We start from the raw sequence: 19,794 nt of genomic DNA, 5'->3' as shown, positions 1-19,794 counted from the left end.
GTATTCATTAATATTTATACTTGTTTAAAATTGGGGTTTAATCTCTAGGTCCCTGCTCTAGAAACACTAACAATTGATATGACCTTAGGGTGGACTTGAGCTCGTGACATCTTTGAAGTAAAATAATTATTTATATTTAAAACGTAATTTTCCAAGTTAATAAATAAAATAAATATTCATTTTTAAAATATTTTAATAAAGACCTTTTATAGGGAAACAAAATAACTCTTTCTCTCTCTCTTCACATTTTTTAGCCATGAACAAATGTTAAAAACATTTAAAGCGCAGTTAATAGTCGTTAATAAATATTAATCAGTTTATGTTTTAACTAATAGTCGGTATTAACTGTTAATAAGTTTCTACCAGAAACCTATTAAACCAGTTATTATCGACTATTAATTGCGATGCTATTGATTTTTTTTTACCTCCGTCATGGCTACAAATGTAACGAAGCGAGAGAGAGAGAGAGAGAGAGAGAGAGAGAGAGAGAGAGAGAGAGAGAGTATTTAGGTATAGATAAATTATTTTCATTTAATTTGTTTTTGGCATAGAATGAGGGGAAAAAATAAGAGTAATTTTGTCTTATTACATCAAGGATTGAGTAATTATCAAATACTACTAAAACGTTGGTTATTTCACAATTCTAAGTTTTAAAAAAGCTAATAATCTAGAGCGCCCTATAACAAATGTGCATTTGGTATACAACATTCAAGTGGATATAGATCTACAGCTTTTCAAGTTCACGAATATCTAATGTTTCAATATATTCGAGTTGGTAATGTTTTTTACTTTGGTCCACGATGACCATATCGCAACGAATTTGGGTTTCTTCGTGAACAAAATTGAAGAAACTTGAGCTTTGGAGATGCTTCAATGGAATAACTTTTATTACCGAGGGGGTTTTTTTTTTGTTTTTTCGAGAATCCTTTTGTATTTGTCACCAAGAGAGGAAAATCAACAGCTTTGCTTTGGTTCCAAGCAAGATGAAGATTTGGTGAATCTTTTTTTTTTAAATGATACGAATGAGCATAGAATTATAATGAGTTGTCTACATGCTCGAAAAAAAAGAGAAATTTGAGTAGAAACTATGAACTCAGATCCTTAAGGTATCATTAAAAAAACGCCAGACCAACTATAAAGAACAACATGGTTGAAGAAGATTCACATATTAAACAATTTTAAAACAGTTAATGAACAACAACTTTTTCACACAGTAAGATTAAAAGCACTTTTAACTAGCACAACACAATTATTTATGATACAAGTTCTATTGCTTTATCGCTTTCTTGTCTCTTTGAAACAGGTTGATCTGTTACTTGGATTTAAAGTATAGCTTAGGATTCTTCTTCAGGATTAATTGTTTTAGACATCAAACAAAGTGATACAGCTCGCACAAGTGCTTTTCTCCAATGGGAAGTCTGGTTGTGATTCTAAAGTTTAAAGTTTAAAACAGAGAATAATTCTTTATTACCATATATATCCGAGAATTCTTTTCAACTTCATTCAACTCTTCTTTTTCTTTATTTGCTTCGTTTGTTATCTCTTTGTCTGGCTCTCTCTGCTGGTTTGATATCTTGCTGTGCTGCTATGGAAACCTTGGGTAAGTGTTTAGTTTCATTACATTCATTTGGTAACATATATATTATTTATGGAATACATATATCTTAATTGTAGACTTATTATACTGCCCTAGATAATCAATATAACATCCCCTTATACGTCGCAAAATTAGATAATGTTTTTCTTTACAAATTCAAGAAGAAAGGAATTGGTGACTACAAATAGAAACAGGTCTTTGCACGAAGGTCTTCTAGGTTTCGTCATGCAAATATTAAAAGAAATATTGCAGAACTATATTTTTCGTGTCGGCTACACTACATAGGGACGAACTGGTGGTTTTTAAACTTGGTGTGGTTACTTTTGACCCTTCAATTTTTTTATTTTTTTTATTTTTTGTGCTCATTATTGTAATCCGGACATCCACTTTTGGTTGTTCAATATTCCAGTTTCATTGATATCCTCATTATCACGGCACAAGGGTCTTCTGTGCCTGAGAGATGAAAAGCTGAATGAAAATAGAGAATGCAAATTATGCTTTAAACCTGTGGTGGCTTCTTTTTACGTTATAGTGTCTTTATCCATATAATATTTAAACTCCCATATTTAGTTTCTCCGATTTGTTTTGTCTGTTCTAATATATTTTTCATTTAACTTTAATATTTACAAGACATCCTCTATGTTGATATATATTTTGGAATCATAAGATTTGTTATACATTTTGATTTATTTTTTTTAATGAAATTCAACTTCTAGATATACAAACTGTTAATTCTAAAATAACCAAAAAAATTTATTTTGACTGTAAATTTCAACTAAGGATAAACATGTAAATAGGCGAGATATTCAGCCAACTTTTATAAAAAGCACTAGTACAAAAAACAGCATTGGGTGCGAACTCATTTAAAAGCATATACAAATCATCTAAAACTATCATAATAATCAACTAAACCCTAAACAGAACCTCCGTGGCTCGTTTACAACAAAAATACAATATTCTCAACTCATTTATACAATAACTTAACTAATTTTAATTTCATGATTAACAATTTAACACATATTATTAATTAAACTAATTACAATTTCAATTTCAATTTGACAATTTCAATTAACCTAAACTAATCAAAACTAAACATCTTAAACATATTATTAAATTAATTACAATTTCAATTTGACAATTTTAATTAACCTAAACAAATTAAAATTAAACAACTTAAACATATTATTAAACTAATTACAATTTCAATTTGACAATTTCTATCAATTAACCTAAACTAATCAAAACTAAACAACCTAAACATATTATTAAACTAATTACAATTTCAATTTAACAACTTCAATTAACCTAAACAAATTTAAACTAAACAACTTAAACATATTATTAAACTAATTACAATTTCAATTTGACAATTTCAATTAACCTAAACTAATCAAAACTAAACAAACTAAACATGTAAGTATTAAACTAAAAAACCTAAAACTAATTAGAACAAATTTCATTTCATAAATTAATTACAAATTAATTAACTAATTCATTACAAATCAATTACAAACTAACTAACTAATTATAAACTAAACTACTAATCAAACTAAACTAGTAATCAAAATACTAATCAAATTATGAAAAATACCTAATGAAGCGGAGGGGCTGGTCGGAGGCTCGGGACAAGTCGGAGGAGCTGGTCGGAGAGGCAGCAGCGGAGGGGCTCGTCGGAATCAATCAACACGCAGAAATCAAAAGCCCCAAAATTCAAAATTTCAAACCCTAGTTCATCAAATTTCGGCCAAATCACTAACAAACCAAGGAAATCCGAACTCAATCCACAAATTCAAGCTATAACCATCACTAATCGAGTTCAATGAGCAACCAAAACCAATCAATTTCATAAAAATCATCTTTGAAATCCGAAACCTCAAATTTGAATTTTGGAGCTCAAAAGTCCAAAATCAACTCTAGGTCAAGAATCCTCACCTTGTGGTAGTGGTGGCGGTCGGAGTGGTGGCTGCGACGGGGTGGCCGGAGAGAGAGAGGGTAGTGGCGGCGGTCCTCGTGATGGAGACTGAGAGAGACAGAGGGTAGTGGCGGCGGTCGGAGGAGCGTAGTGGTGGCGGTCGGAGGCTGAGAGAGAGTGGTAGTGGTGGCGGTCGGAGTGGTGGCTGCGACGGGGTGGGAGAGAGAGAGGGTAGTGGCGGCGGTCCTCGTGACGGAGGCTGAGAGAGAGAGGGTCGTGGCGGCGGTCGGAGGAGCGTAGTGGTGGCGGTCGGAGGCTGAGAGAGAGTGGTAGTGGTGGCGGCGACGGGGTGGGAGAGCAGGAGAGACTCGGAGACAGAGGTTTTTTTTTTGGTGCGACAAAGTCGCACCCACTGACTTGTGTCAGTGGTTTCGGGTGCGACTATGTCGCACCCAATGACATTTTGTAAAAAAAGGGGGAAGTTTTGGCCGCCAAAAATTTTAGGTCATTTAGGTGCGACTTAGTCGCACCTATAACTTTGGAGAAAGTATTGGGTGCGACTAAGTCGCACCCAATAGTAGTACCACACTTTTGGGTGCGACTAGTCGCACCCAAATTCAAAAAATTTCGCGAAAATTTTCCAGCGCTTAATTGATTTTTGGGTCCGACTATTCGCACCTGAAAGTCTTTTTGGTGCGACTTTTAGGTGCGAATAGTCGCACCCAAAAGTCATCCGCACCGGAAAACTGTATTTGTAGTAGTGAAGGATAAACATGTAAATTGTTAAATGACTAATAAAAGTCACGTCATCAGTTGTGGCTATGTTTGAAACTTAGCTGAAACGTTGGCTAGATTGCAATTTCCATGTTTCAAGTGGCTTAGTCCATATAATTTTTCTATTTTAAACACAAGTTATTTTAGCTTGTAAGTATCTTTTAAGTTGTTAAGATATTGAAAATCATTAAATTAAAAAAAAAACATGATTTCTTTTTTTTTTTTACATAAGGATCATAATGCTATTAAAAATAAAAAATAAAAAAAATAGATCAGATATCAAAATGCTATAAAAATTAGGAACATAAATGTCCCAATCATAAATTTTTGGGAACTATTAAGCCAATATATATTTATAATATTATCATCCGCCACCCTCAACTTAGATTTCTGAATCCGGACATCTACTTTTGGGTTATTCAAAATGAATGAAATGAATCTGATTTTGGTTGTTCAATATTCCAGTTTCAAGAGTATCCTCACAGCACAAGGATCCTATGCGCCTGAGAGATGAAAAGCTTAATAAAAATAGAAAATGCTATGTATGCTCAAAACGTGTGGTGGCTCCTTTCTACGTCTGCAATGAATCATGCGAATGTTACATCCATAAATCTTGCGGCGATTTGCCTATGAAGATCAACCACTCTTTTCATCCTTCTCACACCATGTCCATGGTCCCGCCCAGGCCCTCTCCCGAGTCCGATATTCGGAGGTCATGTACAATTTGCCTCAAAGACATCAAAACACGTTCACTGTTTTACAAGTGCTGGGATTGCAGTCTCCAAATGGACTTGGAATGTGCAATGATGATGACGTCATCGGTAGGGTCTGAAAAAGGCCTCCAACACTTGAGCCATCCACATCCTCTGTCTCTTGTTGTCTCAGAAAGTAAGGCACTGAAATGCCGGGCTTGTGAGTCCATGATTTCGGGCGAGGCTTGTGGATGCGCTCACTGTGACTACTTCTTGCATAAACACTGCGCCGAGGCTCCGCTGGAAACTTCGCAGCATCTTCTTCACCCTCGCGACAACCACACTCTTTCATTCATTGTCACCGGAAGGAGCTTCAGCTGCAGAATCTGCGACATGGAAAAGAAAAGCTTGTGCAACTTCAAGCTGAAGTGCAATCACTGTGATTTTGAGTTGTGCTGGAAATGCCACCTCACTGTGAAGAATATCATTAGGTGTGAAGAGCATGAGCACAACAAGCTTTGTTTCGTCGAGAGAACTCTAGGCGGAGAGGATGATATCGATCGCTGCGACGGCTATGATGCTTATTGTAATCGACCTGATCTTATCGGGGACGCTGATATTTTGAAGGAGTTCAAACGCAGTGTTATGTCATCGATACTTAAATGCTTGGATTGCAGTTTCAAATTCCACTTGCTTTGTGGTCCCTTGCCGTCCACAGTTAAGGACGAGTGTCATATCCACTCTCTCACTCTTCATGACTCGCTCATTGAAGACGGCTCTGTAGAGTTTTACTGTGATGTTTGCGAGACTGAAAGAGATCCCAGGATTCGCGTATACTATTGCGAGGAGTGCAAATATTTTGCTCATGTTCACTGCCTAATTTCCAAGGTGATTCCCTTTCCTCCATAAATATCAAAACTAGATACGTAAATTGTTTTTAGTATAATAACATATAATTTAGTGTTTGATGAATTGATATCTAAATATATAAACTGACAAAAAAAGACATTTATATCTAACATACAATTTAGGGTTTAATCTTTAGGTACTCGCACTGTAAACACTAACAACTGAGTAGACTTGAACTGCTGATCTCTTCAGAATAATCGAAGGACATGATCACTAAACCAACCCACTAAGTATAATTATTGATACTTAAAACATACTTTTTTCAAGTTAATAAATGAAATAAAATGTCATTACTATCGAAATATGGACATAATTTTTTAAAAAATATTTATATAAAGACCTTTTAAAGGAAAAAAAATCTCTATAGATACTTAAACCACGATATGTTAAAAAAAACTATGCTTTTTTATGTTACCTACTTTATATTAGATAAGGTATATCTTCCAAATTGAGTGGTAGAAAGAAAGGAAAAATATATTATTAAAAGGGCAAAGAAGCAAAATAGTTTTATTAAGACTGGGTGGCTATTGTAAAATAACTATAGTTTGTTTAGCTTTATGAGTAGTCAATGAGTCTATTAAAGTCGGATATGTTTACTAAAATACCTTCATAATTTCGAGTAAAAAAAATCAAAAGTTACAATTTTAATTTTGAAGATCGAACAGAATTAATATTTATAAAAACAAATGAATATGATACAGAGATATTTGAACCATTTGAAGTGACTATTTATTTAAGCATAAAACATGCACAATTAAAAAAAATAAAAATAAGAGAGTCACAATACAAAACAATATAAAAAGGGATTTACACTGAATTGACTATAAAATAGGAACCAAAATATTTTCAAACTTTGGCCTTCGACTTAAAAGACTCATTCTCCAGTAAAAGGAGGAACATACCAAAACTTCTAAATGCTTCATAAAAATAGAAAAGATCTTATTCATGGTTTTACTAAGTAACAAAAACAAGCATTTTCCTTAACGTCTGTTAGCAGATAATACGTTTCTATTTTTTTCGTTTTTGCAAAAAAAAAAAGTGTTTGTTTTTTGTTTTTTAATAGGCTTTGCTCGTTAGGAAAATGATGAAATTAGTCTATGTTGATATTAGGAACGGTAAATCGAGTTAATGAAAACCGTATGAATTAATGAAAATGGCTTGTTATTAAAAAAAATAAAGAAATTTTGACAATTTCTTAATTACAATAGTTCAGGTGGCATATATTCTCTTATTAAAATTCATAGACATGGATCTGGCACTATTTTTAGTTAGTTTGTAAAAATCATTGACATACATATCCGTTGTGTTTCAATGTTGTTAGATTTTGAGTGCATTGTGGGGAGAGCATGAAGGTGTTAAGCTGAAGGCCCTCGGGAATGAAACTTGCGAGGATGAAGAATCGACAACGCTGACATTGAAGGATCTACTAGACAAACTAAAAGAGGAGGAGAAAGAATGTCTCGAATACTATTACAAATGGGAAAACACTACATCATCTAACGACAAAGGGAAATCATCTAGGTTCTTGGGTGACGAAGAGATCGATGACACTCTACGGCTCTCTCGCTTCACAAGTGACGAATTCACCCATTTCGTTAGCAAGCTAAAGAATCAATTCGAATCAATAAGGCCTCTGGAACTGAAACCTAGCGATTTGGGGTCAAATTTAGTCAAAGTGAAAGGCTACTACATACCACGCTCCCTGGTTGATGTACTCAAAACGTTTTTGCCAAGTGGCAATATGACAATACATGACAATATATTTCATACGTATCGCTCTGAGGAGTTCAACTGCATCGTGCTTTTCATTCTGTGCCAAGTGATGAAAAGAATGAGCGATACTATGGTGAAGGACATAACCAAAGAGCTTCTTCAAGAATGGTATTGTCATTTGATGTTCCTGAAAATGCAAGTGAAACTTGAGGCAGTTTATTGGCAGTTCGAGAGCCTTGTGGAGGCATTCTTGGGTTTTCAAGGGCACAGACTGGAGAACGAAATCCCGACGCAGTTGAAAAAAAAGATGGCAGAGTTGGAGCGGAGGTTGGAGAAGTGCGAGGAATACAAAGGGACGTCTGAGAAATCGGAGTACATGAAGCATTGCCTAAACAAAGCTTCCGAGCTGCAGTGGAGGGATGGTCGTTCATGTTTGCCTAAACAACGTAAAGAAGCGTTGCCAGATTGGTTGTAATATTATATATGGGTTCATGTTGGATTGTCGTTGTTGCCTAGTGGAGGTTTGTTTGAACTTTGAACTTAATAAACTACTTTGTTGGTTTGGCTGTGTTTTTTTTTTTTCTCCAAGTTATCCAAAGTGTTGTATGTTTGAATTAAGGGCCAATTACTGTATGTAGACGTGCTTTTCTGTAAATGAGAAGTCTTGTTTCCAACATTATAACTATATGCGTACATATATCAAGACCTGCTTAGTTATAGATTACGATTCTTCAACATTATTTCTCCATTTTTACAATAAACAAGTAATAAGGCACGATGGCTTTCTCCAATGAACAGTCCCTTCGCGAGGCTAAACTTTTAAACAAAGTTTAGAGAATACATATATAACTATTATGTAATTAATCACTAGTACGAATTAATGAACTAAAATATAAGTATAAAAGTAAAAACTTTTGACTATTTACTAAAAAGTGTGTGGAGCGTTATACATTTTCTTGTGATTCCTTCTTTTAAACTTAATTAGTCTGTTTTATATTCAATTTATCTTAATTCTGATTTCTTTCTAATACTATATTGAGAAAAATTGTCTAATTTGCCACCAATTTCATAACATTTTCTCACTTTCTACCAAAAGGTTAATTTTTCCCAAAATGTCACCTATATGTCAACAATGTTGACATCTAATAGTGAAGGGCAAACATATATGTCAACATTGTTGACATAAATGGTGACATTTTGGGAAGAAAAAAAAAACATTTTTGTGAAAAGTGGGAAAATGTTATGAAATTGATGGCAAATTAGGCAATTTTTCCTACTATATTTCTCCCCTGTAATTTTGAACTAAATATACAGTTATTTGAAGCTGATCAACAAATATCAAAATCTCTATCTATATGTGTATCATGGGGAGAGGTAGCAGCTAAGTAAATTCATATACTTCCTTAAAAATAATAGCTCAAGTCCAGTATCATTTAATTCTAAAAAAAAAAAAAAAAAAAAAAAAAAAAAAAAACCTCACCAGAATAATCAACACCACACAATTTCGCAAATATCCCTCCTTAGTAAATTAAATTTATTATGCTTGTAATTTTAATTTTCCTCAATAAATCTGGTAAATTCTCGAATGAACTATGCAAATCAGAAGGTGAAGCCGTGTCGGAGAAAAATGAAATCTTGAATAAAATAAAGGATAATTTACAAGATTACCCCCTGAACTCGTGCTTGATTAACAAAGTGCACCCTGTACTCGGATTTTCAACAAAAAATACCTTGAACTCAGGTTTTTGTTGACTTTTGCCCCTTCCGTCAAAATTTAGCAGTTACCATCCATAACATACGCACGTTTTAGTCACATGTTACCTCAATTGAGGGTAGAATAGTATTTTTAGTATATTGAATTAATTTTTAATTTTTTTTCTATATAAAATCTCTCTCTCTCTCTCTCTCTCTCTCTCTCCTCTTTCTTCTTGTCTTCTTCTTCTCCTCCCGCGACCGATACACACCTGCAACAAAAGGAAAAAAAATTGCTACCATAAATAATCATCACCATAGAGGAGGCAGTTCCAGGCCATCAGGTAGTACGACGCCGACACGGAGAACCTTCTGGTCCTGGTGGTGAAGCCCCGTGAGTCCCACAAGCATCTTCTTCAATTCCCCTAAGCAAACGAACGAGAGCAATACACAAAAAATTGAATTTCGTACACACACAATTCAGTCATTGATTGATTCGTCCTCATCTTCAAAATTGTAAGAACACATCAAGCAGCTATCTCGAGATCTTGCTCCATCACCTACAACATAAAAACACCACTTCAGTTCAGTGCCTCTCAAAAAAAAAAAAGCATATATATCACTGCATTGAAGTTGTAGCGAGCAAAGTTCCCCCACATCTCGAGATCATAAGCAGAGAGGTGCTTGCAACAAGAGGAGAGCATCAAACCCCCACCGGCGGCATCATCGCTGACGTTGATCTCCCCGTCTTGAAAGGTGGTGACGAACTCGACGGCGAAGGCGGAGGTGAGGAACGGGTCCTCGTCGGGGGTCCCGGAACACGTTCACGTTGGGGGCCCAGAACGTGAGCCCGGCGCGGCCGGAGTTGTACATGGCGCGGGCCTCGGTTCCCACGGCGGCGGCGGCTCGGCACCAGAGCGCGCGGCTGAAAGAGGCGGCCTGGACGAGGACCTGCGGGAAGGGGGTGGCGGCGGGGACGGCGCCGCCGAAGGAGACGCCGGGGCCATTGGTGGCGAGGCCGTGGAGGGCCTCCGACCACCACTCGTACGCCGGCACGCCGAGCCGCGGGTTGGCGGAGGCGTTGTTGCAGAGCTGGGAGACCTTCTCGGGGAGTGTGAGGAGGGAGACCAGCGAGTAGGCCTGGGCAGCCATGGAGCGCGACGAGAGAGAAAACTCAGAGATAGTTAATTTTCTAAGAAATTTGGGGATTTCGGTACTTGACGATCTGCGACGAGAATCCGAGATACATAGGTTGTTTCTGAAGCACTAAAAATCTACAGAGACCAGCATTACGTGAGAGTTTCAAACTTTCCTTGTAGAGAAACCGTGAGAGCTTAAACCTTGCAGAAAGCGTAGAGAAGAAAAGAAGAAGAAAGAGGAGATAGAGAGAGAGAGAGAGAGAGATTTTATATAGAAAAAAAATTAAAAATTAATTCAATATACTAAAAATACTATTCTACCCTCAATTGAGGTAACATGTGACTAAAACGTGCGTATGTTATGGATGGTAACTGCTAAATTTTGACGGAAGGGGCAAAAGTCAACAAAAACCTGAGTTCAGGGTATTTTTTGTTGAAAATCCGAGTACAGGGTGCACTTTGTTAATCAAGCACGAGTTCAGAGGGTAATCTTGTAAATTATCCTAAAATAAACTTATCAAAGAATTTTTGGAAGAGAACCCTGGTGAAGGAGGATAGAAAAAGATGCCGTGGCTCACTTATTATGTTATTTCAGAAATTTGTTGTAGGACCACATTTGCTCGCAAGTTTCATTGATAGAATCAATGTGGTTCTTAGCTTAGTCTAAGTATTATATGTAGACATGCTATTTCAAGATTGTGACTATTTCAATTCACACATCTTGCTCCTTCCACATCACTTGTTGGTTAATGCTTATTGGAAATATCATTGCTCGTACAGAAATGATAGAAATGTTTGGATAACGCACGAGATTGAAAAAGGGCTCTGAAATTAGCATATGTCTCATCTCTTCGATCTAATTGTTTCTAGAGTCTCCTGTCTACGATCTAATCTCACGTAGAGCTCTTAAATTTAGCTTAGTAACCGATGGAAATTAATAAACAAAAAATTAGGTAACTAGTCAATTAAAACGTTTGTGATTGCTATATGTTAGCAATATTACAAATAATATTGATATAAATAAAAGACAAATTGTTTGCTTGAAAAATACACGTAAATAATATTACAAGGAAATCCGGCTAAACCTTGAACCGGAAAACCACAAAACAGATCGGAAAAGTCGAGGCCCGTTAGACGGTTTCCTTGAAGCTTTTTATCGCCCTCCCACGGATGCTAGGACACGTGAGCGAAAGCCTCCCAGGATACAACGACTTGCAGAGGCAAGTTGAGCACCAACCACTTGACTCTCTCGGCGAACTTGAACCTGAGCGAACACTACCACCACGACAAGAGAAAAGAAAAATTTTATGGGAAATAAGGAGCTCGGGAACAGTGGGGATTCTTATGAAATTCTCGTATATTTTCCTTCTCGTACTGAATGAGAGCTTAAACTTCACTTATATAGGCGAAGGCTGTGAGGTTTGAAACTTAAAAAACGTACAGCCATAAAGGCATTAACGCATATTATTACACTCAGTAAATATACCGTTTCAAACTCATGCAGAGCGTCCAACGTTTTCAGCATTAATGGCACAGCCATAATGCGCACTTAAAGCTCAAAAACTGTAGGCTTTAAATCGCCCCTTCGTCCGGTCGAGCTCGTCCAGTCGAGCTCGTCCAGTCGAGCTCGTCCGACCTAGAATGACTTTGTCACCAGTTCGCCTGGTCGAGCTCGTCCAGCTCGTCTGGTCGAGCTCATCCAGTTCGCCTGGTCGAGCTCGTCCAGTTCGCCTGGTCGAGCTCGCCCAAGTCGAGCTCGATCCAGTCGAACTGGAATAACGTTGTCACTTCAAAGTACGTTGACCTTGCATTTTGTCGAGCTGGAATGAATTTGTCAATTCTTCCAGACCGACTTCGCCTAGTCGAGCTGATCCAGTTCGACCTCGCTAGTCGAGCTGATCCAGTTCGACCTCTCTAGTCGAGCTCGCCAGTTCGACCTCGCTAGTCGAGCTCGCCAGTTCGACCTCGCCAGTCGAGCTTGCCAGTTCGACCTCGCTAGTCGAGCTCGCCCGGTCGAGCTGAAATGACTGTCACTTCATCCAGCTCGACCTATCTAGTCGAGCTGAATGACTTCGTCATTTCGTCTAGCTCGTCTTATCTAGTCGAGCTGAATGACTTCGTCATTTTGTCTAGCTCGACCCAGCTCGTCAATTTCTCATTCAACTTAGGTCCGATTTTGGCAAACAAAATCAACCATCCAACTGTTAATAAATAAAATTTATTAACTTTATTCCAACACTATATAGTCAACGTTTCGTAAATCTTAGGTAAATAGCCATAAAGATGATGTGGCATTCCTAATTCGTCTTTTCATTGAAATAAAAAGGTTGGTATTTATGTCAATTTACTGTAAATATATGAACGTGGCTATTTACCTTAGATTTACGAAACATTGGCTATATAGCTAAAATTTGTCTAAATTAATGAAATGACTCAAATTAAAAAAAAATAGTGCAAGTATCATGTGTCATTTGCTCCATAGTTTGAAATCCCTGAATCCTCCTTATTGGGCTCTCTCCTAACTTCCTCTTCCTCAGATTTGCCTTGCTCGGCCTCTTCTCGGATCAGACCAAAACTCGGTTTGATTCACTCGAAGCTTCATATGCGAAGTAAGTGGAAGAGCTCGAATCCACACAAAGAGCAGAGTTATTCCGGCGAAGCTTCACGATCGGAGATATCAGAGTTCGTCTCCTCCGGCGATGAAGTTCACGATCAGAGATATCATAGTTCGTCTCGATCGAGAAAGTTCTGATCGGAGATAATCGGTTTGTTTGGGTTGAGAGAAGCGATGGCGATGGTGTTACAAAGGTTGTTTTGGGGTTTTTTTTAATTTTTGGGCTATTTTGCCTCAATTTTGAAAATCTTAGCTAGCTATTCTGCCACTGTTAAACTTATAAATGGCTAGATAACCGCATCGTCCTATTTTTATTTTAGAGGAGATTGCTTGTTTTTTGTAAGGGAATTTAAATTTTAAACGAATAGTAAGTATATAACGTACATAATGATAATAGTGAATAAAATTCAAAAAATAAAAATAAGGGGACAGTGTGCTTTTTTTTTTTTTTTTTTGAAGGGAGGGGAAAAAAAAAATAAATAAATAAATAAATAAAAATAAAAATGCTTTTGACCAAGACGATCATACATGTTCACAACACAACCAATCCTCTCAACAAATTTGGAAGTTAAAATACAAACGAAATCTTGTTGCTAGATTTTCAAATTCAATCCTCCCATTTTTTTTCCCAGGGAAAGAAAATGGTTTATGTTTGTCAATGGAGCAACGGCCAAATCGGCCAAGAGTGGGTTCTGATACTGCGTTTCCGTAACGGTTTGACGAAACTGAAAGAGAATTTAAACGCATAATATACTCAACTAAGTGACCTTCTTCCCGAATCGCTGTTAGTTCCACTGCAAAAATGAAGCAGGCTGTGAGGAATTTCCAGCCAAAAAAAAAAAAAGCCGCCACAAAATCGAAAGAGACCAAGTTGATGGCTCGTCTTGGCCCCGATTTTTCTGTGGAATTTTAGTGTATCTCGCAGAGCATGACCGGCTTCGTTTCAGAGGTCTACGGATTTCATAGAGAGGCTTGTTTCCACATATGCTCAAACTTCTTTCAATAGAATCGCAAACGCAGATCGGAACATTTACTAAAAATTTCATGTTTGTAAGCAAATTTTTATGAGAACCACTTTTTACACTCTTCTGAGATTGTTCGTTATCACAAGCTTTCACTACTCTAGAACTCTGGAGTTTTTTATATAAAAAAAAATAATAATAATAATAATTAAAAATAATTAAAAATAATAATTAAAAAAAAAAAAAAAAAAAAGCTAAAAGTTCATCATCAATGGAATAGGGTGGTCATAGGAAAAGACTAGCGTTTCCGTTGTACAAATCCAATAAAAACCTCTTCACAAAAACCTTCTCTGTATAAAGAAAAGCTTGGACTGTGATCGTACTTAATACAATTCTGAAGTTGTATCCTTCCTTTTCAACACCAAATTGTTTTTTTTTCTGATACGAACTCCTTTGAATGAGAAAATCTATAAACGCCTAACTCTTCGCTTCAGAATTCGACCGACGAAATGCCTTGAATTTCAAGAAAACTCAGGCTTGGGCAAATTTGGGCCCGCAGTCTCCGTCGCTCGAACGCCTCGGCTTTCGTTTGTACATATCCAAAAGCTCCGGAGCTTTCTCGGCGTAACGCATGAGAAACATCCTCACAAACTCCGCTTCGGTTTAACAAGCCAACCTAAGCACGGAAACGTCATTTTTCAGGAGACCTTTTGACGAAAGAAAACCGAGGACCGAATATCTCAGCTTGACTCTCTTCAAGCTGTAACAAAGCGCTGACGGCGATCCGGCCAACTCTCTTGGCTTCAGACCCGCCTCGACCCTATCCACAGACAAACACATGCAACGCGGGTCCCTCTTGAAGGCGAACAAAAGCTCTTCCTCGGACCAACCCTACTTCTCGTACGCCTCGGCTTTCCCGTCCCACTTCAATTTCTTCATCCCGAGAACGGCGAACAGAGCTTGGACGAACCTGATTTTCAGAGGGTCGAATCCCATCGCCGCGACTCTCTCGAAACTCGTTCGGGCACCAAGTGATGAGCCTCGGCCAGTTCAACATTATCGTGAATACGTGGGGCCCGGTGGGCGACTGACTCCGTTTCGTCGAAGACATTCGATGTTGGGTGACACGTAGTTCTCGAGACTGTACGTGAGTATGTCTGAGGACCGTTTCAGAGCCATAACGCCTTTGCGTCGGAGCCCGTACGTAGTTCCTGTTATATCCGAATATCACGGGTGAAATCCATCACCTAATTCCACGACCGAATCATGTTGAACATTGGAGAATCATAAATTAAATAGCGGAAGCGTACCTGATGAATCCATGACGGTTGGTCTTCCAGATCAACACGTATTTATTTGAGAGTCCCTTCAGTTCTCTCTGGCTCACTCTGACGACGGGATATCAGGAATGACAAGAATGTTACGTGTGACCTGGGGACCAGCCGTATTTATAGAGAAACCCTAGGTTACCCTAGTGGGCTTCCTATTTCAACACATCACTGAAATAGAAGCCCATAATGAGTCTACACATTAAAGGCCCACAACCTGTTAGATACATTATTAAAGCCCAATAACCGTACACCAAATTAGATCACTTTTAACTGGTCATCTTTATTGACAATTCACAACACATAATTATTTAACATATAAGCCCAACGTTGGATTATGGATCCAACATATTGGATTAAAGATCCAACAATCTCCCACTTGGGCTATATGTTTAACCTTATAATTATGTATCGCAAAAAATAACCGAAAGAGCTCAACTTTACTGTCATTACCAAAATGTATCTCATAACCAATCCGGTCCATCAACCATATCAACATAGGATCAAAGCGGCATTCACTACATCTATCGTAGTTATACCCATCAATGGTCACGTATATCGATACAACTGAACGACATGGATCATGAAGTGGATGTGTAGTATGGAAATTTCATGTTATGTGACCTCGACATGTCTATTTCCATTTGGTCCTCCTTAAACCTTAGTGAGATCAAACCATATACTAGAAAAACAGAGTCTAAATAAACAAAAAAACTTAATTTCTGCAGAAAACCTCAATAATCATAAATAAAACCAAACATGTCATAAAAGCACTAAAAATAGCAAAACAACAAACTCCCACTAGAACTGAATATCCTGAGCTGAAATAACACTCATATGAGCAGTGTGCTCGTGAAACACTTTGGGTGATAGTCCCTTAGTAAGCGGATCCGCAATCATGGAGTTTGTTCCGATGTGCTCGATAGACAACTGTCTACTCTGAATTCTTTCTTTCACAACCAGAAACTTGATGTCGATGTGTTTCGACTTCGTGGAGCTCCTGTTGTTGTTGGAGTACAGTACAGCGGATTTGTTGTCACAATATAACTTGAGTGGTCTATCAACACCATCTACTATGCGCAACCCAGTGATAAAATTCCGCAACCATATCCCCTGATTGGACGCCTCATAACAAGCTACAAATTCCGCTGCCATAGTGGAAGATGCTATAAGTGACTGTTTAGCACTCTTCCAGGATATAGCGCCTCCAGCTAGCAAGTAAATGTAGCCCGATGTAGACTTCATACTGTCTTGGCATCCAGCAAAATCAGAGTCAGTATACCCGATGATCTCGATCTGATCTAACCTCCGATATGTGAGCATGTAGTCTTTTGTTCTTTGTAAGTACCGTAGGACCCGTTTAGCTGCTTTCCAATGGTCCATCCCTGGGTTGCTTAAATATCTGCCTAACATCCATGTAGTGTACGCAATATCCGGACGCGTACAAACCTGAGCATACATTAGACTTCCTACTGCCGAAGCGTAGGGAATCGTCTGCATTTCCTTTTCTTCAAAATCATTCTTAGGGCACTGATTGAGACTGAATTTGTCTCCCTTAGCCACAGGAGTATCACCTGGTTTACATTCTTGCATGCCATATCTTTTTAGAACCTTTTCGATATAGCTCTTTTGTGATAATCCAAGAATCCCCCGAGAGCGATCTCGAGATATCTGGATTCCTAATACAAAAGAGGTGTCACCAAGATCTTTCATCTCAAAAGTCTTAGCTAGAAATCTCTTGGTTTCGTGCAATAAGCCTATATCGTTGTTGGCAAGCAAAATGTCATCAACATATAAAACCAGAAAAATACACTTACTCCCACAGAACTTATGGTATATACATTCATCCACCAAATTCATTTCAAAACCGAACGAAATAATCACTTGGTGAAATTTGAAATACCATTGTCGAGATGCTTGTTTGAGTCAATAGATAGATTTTTTAAGTTTGCAGACCAAATCATTTGTGTCTTTGGACACATAATTTTCTGGTTGCACCATATAGATTGTTTCCTCGATGTCACCATTAAGGAACGCAGTCTTCACATCCATCTGATGTAACTCAAGATCAAAATGCGCCACTAATGCCATTATAATTCTAAAAGAGTCTTTCGTGGAAACCGGAGAGAAAGTCTCTTTATAGTCGATGCCTTCTTTCTGTGTGAAACCTTTTGCAACAAGACGAGCTTTGTACCTTTCCACATCACCTTTCAAATCCTTTTTGGTCTTAAATATCCATTTGCAACCAATGGGTTTCGCACCTTCTGGTAATGGTACAAGGTCCCAAACGTCATTATCCTTCATAGATTTCATCTCTTCATTCATGGCATCGATCCACATTTGAGAATCGGAACTTTTCATGGCTTGAAGGAAGTTAATAGGATCATCTTCGTTCACTCCAATGTCATCCTCATGTTCTTGAAGAAATACAACATAATCATCTGGTATTGCACTTCTTCTTTCTCTGGTGGATCTTCTTAATGGCATATGTTCTTGAGGTGGTAGAGTTTGTTCTTCTGGAACAATTTGTTGAGCAAGGGGCTCTCTAATATTGTCTTGAATTGGGTCTTGAACAATGTCAGGAGTTAAGTCATGATCATTGTCAATACCACCTATGCGAATATTAACATATTTCTCTTCCAAGACAAATTTTCTTACCGTATCTCCCCCTGCAAACTCGACATCCTCAAAGAATTGAGCATTTCCTGTCTCAAAAATTGACCTAATTGTGGGATCATAAAACTTGTACCCTCGGGATCTCTCAGCGTATCCAACAAAATAGCAGATCACAGTCATTGAGTCCAGTTTCTTTTCATTAGGCTTATAAGGCCTTGCCTCAGCTGGACATCCCCAAACGTGCATATGTTTTAGACTAGGCTTTTTGCCCGTCCAAAGTTCGTAAGGTGTTTTGCTCGCTGCCTTAGTTGGAACCCTGTTAAGGATATATGTTGCAGTCTTTAATGCTTCTCCCCAGAGCGATTCAGGTAAAGTAGAATGACAAATCATACTTCTTACCATGTCTTTAAGCATTCTGTTTCGTCTTTCAGCAACACCGTTCATAGTGGGCGAACCCGGCATAGTGTACTGTGGGACGATACCGCATTCCTCTAGGAATTTAGCAAACGGTCCTGGACGTTGTTCACCTGAACCATCATATCTACCGTAGTACTCACCACCACGATCAGATCTGACGATTTTAATTCTTTTACTGAGTTGATTTTCAACTTCAGCTTTGAACTTCTTGAACACGTCTAGTGACTGTGACTTTTCATGAATGAGATATATGTAGCCATATCTTGAAAAATCGTCTATGAACGTTATAAAATACTGCTGACCATTCCAAGCAGATGTTGGAAAAGGTCCACAAATGTCTGTATGAATAAGTTCTAAGACGTCCAAAGTCCTGTTGGCTTCAAATCTCCTTTTATTGGTTTGTTTTCCTTTTATGCAATTTACACAGATGTTGAAATCCGTGAAATCTAAGGGATTTAGAATTTCGCATGACACAAGTCTCTCTATTCTCCTTTGAGAGATGTGACCTAATCGTTTGTGCCATAACGCGCCCGAATTCTCGCTAGTTAATTTTCTCTTTATACCTCGAGTACTTAAATGCAAGGATTCATTAAATGAAGCATTTATCTCAACGGAATATAGATTATCGTATCATGATAAAGAACCGGAACCAACCATATTTGAACTGTGAAACAAACTAAATTTTCCATTCTCAAATGAACAAGAATAACCACATTTGTCCAAACAAGAAACAGAAATCAAGTTCCGTCTAAAAGACGGTACCACAAAAGTTTCATCAAGATCCAAATAAAATCCAGTCTTTAACAATAATCTAAATTTTCCAATTGCTTCAACTTCAACCTTCTTGCCATCGCCCACATAGATGTATCTTTCAGCATCATTTGGCTTTCGGCAATGGAGGCAACCCTGCATAGACACACTGATGTGAGTGGTTGCACCAGAATCCATCCACCAGGTGTCCTTAGGTACCGAAGCTAAATTAACCTCAGAACAAACCAAATTAAGAAGCATACCTTTCTTAGCACGCCAAGCGTGATAATTAGCACAGTGCTTCTTTACATGCCCTTCAGCTCGACAGAAGAAGCAACCAGTCTCCTCAGGGTTATCTGGTTGCTTTTGATGTATCTTCTGAGGTGCTGTATTCGCAGCTTCCTTATCCTTCTTTCTTTTCTTTCCCTTGTCCCTGCTCTTAGAGGTTGAGGCTAGGTGAGCACTTTCTGTCTTATCTTGCTGCAACCTTTCCTCTTCCTGAACACAATATGAGATGAGCTCATTAAGAGACCAAGTCTCTTTCTGACAGTTGTAGCTCACCTTAAACTGGCTAAATTGTGTTGGAAGAGTTATCATAACTAGATGCACTAGCAAGTCCTCAGAGAGTTCAAGCTTAAGTGCTTTCAGCTTTGAAGTAAGATGAGACATCTCTAGTATG

At 37.9% G+C, this 19,794-nt stretch overlaps 1 protein-coding gene and 1 pseudogene across 1 annotated transcript; one reads left to right on the top strand and one right to left on the bottom strand.

The window, feature by feature from the left end:
• The first annotated feature begins 5,198 nt into the window (after window positions 1–5,198).
• Window positions 5,199–8,215, top strand: LOC149392872 (uncharacterized). The gene is made up of 2 exons (XM_089617385.1): window positions 5,199–5,863; window positions 7,206–8,215. The coding sequence occupies exons 1-2, from the start codon at window positions 5,204–5,206 to the stop codon at window positions 8,070–8,072; spliced, it is 1,527 nt and encodes a 508-aa protein (XP_089473511.1). The 5' UTR covers window positions 5,199–5,203; the 3' UTR covers window positions 8,073–8,215.
• A 7,918-nt stretch (window positions 8,216–16,133) lies between these two features.
• LOC149392871 (secreted RxLR effector protein 161 pseudogene) lies at window positions 16,134–16,832 on the bottom strand (annotated as a pseudogene).
• Between the last annotated feature and the right edge of the window lie 2,962 nt (window positions 16,833–19,794).

Source organism: Urtica dioica, chromosome 6, assembly GCF_054948205.1.
Source record: "Urtica dioica subsp. dioica isolate 48M chromosome 6, U.dioica_male_clone48M_v1_H2, whole genome shotgun sequence".
In the NCBI taxonomy this organism is placed as follows: domain Eukaryota; kingdom Viridiplantae; phylum Streptophyta; class Magnoliopsida; order Rosales; family Urticaceae; genus Urtica; species Urtica dioica.
This window is presented reverse-complemented; position numbering and strand designations above follow the sequence as displayed.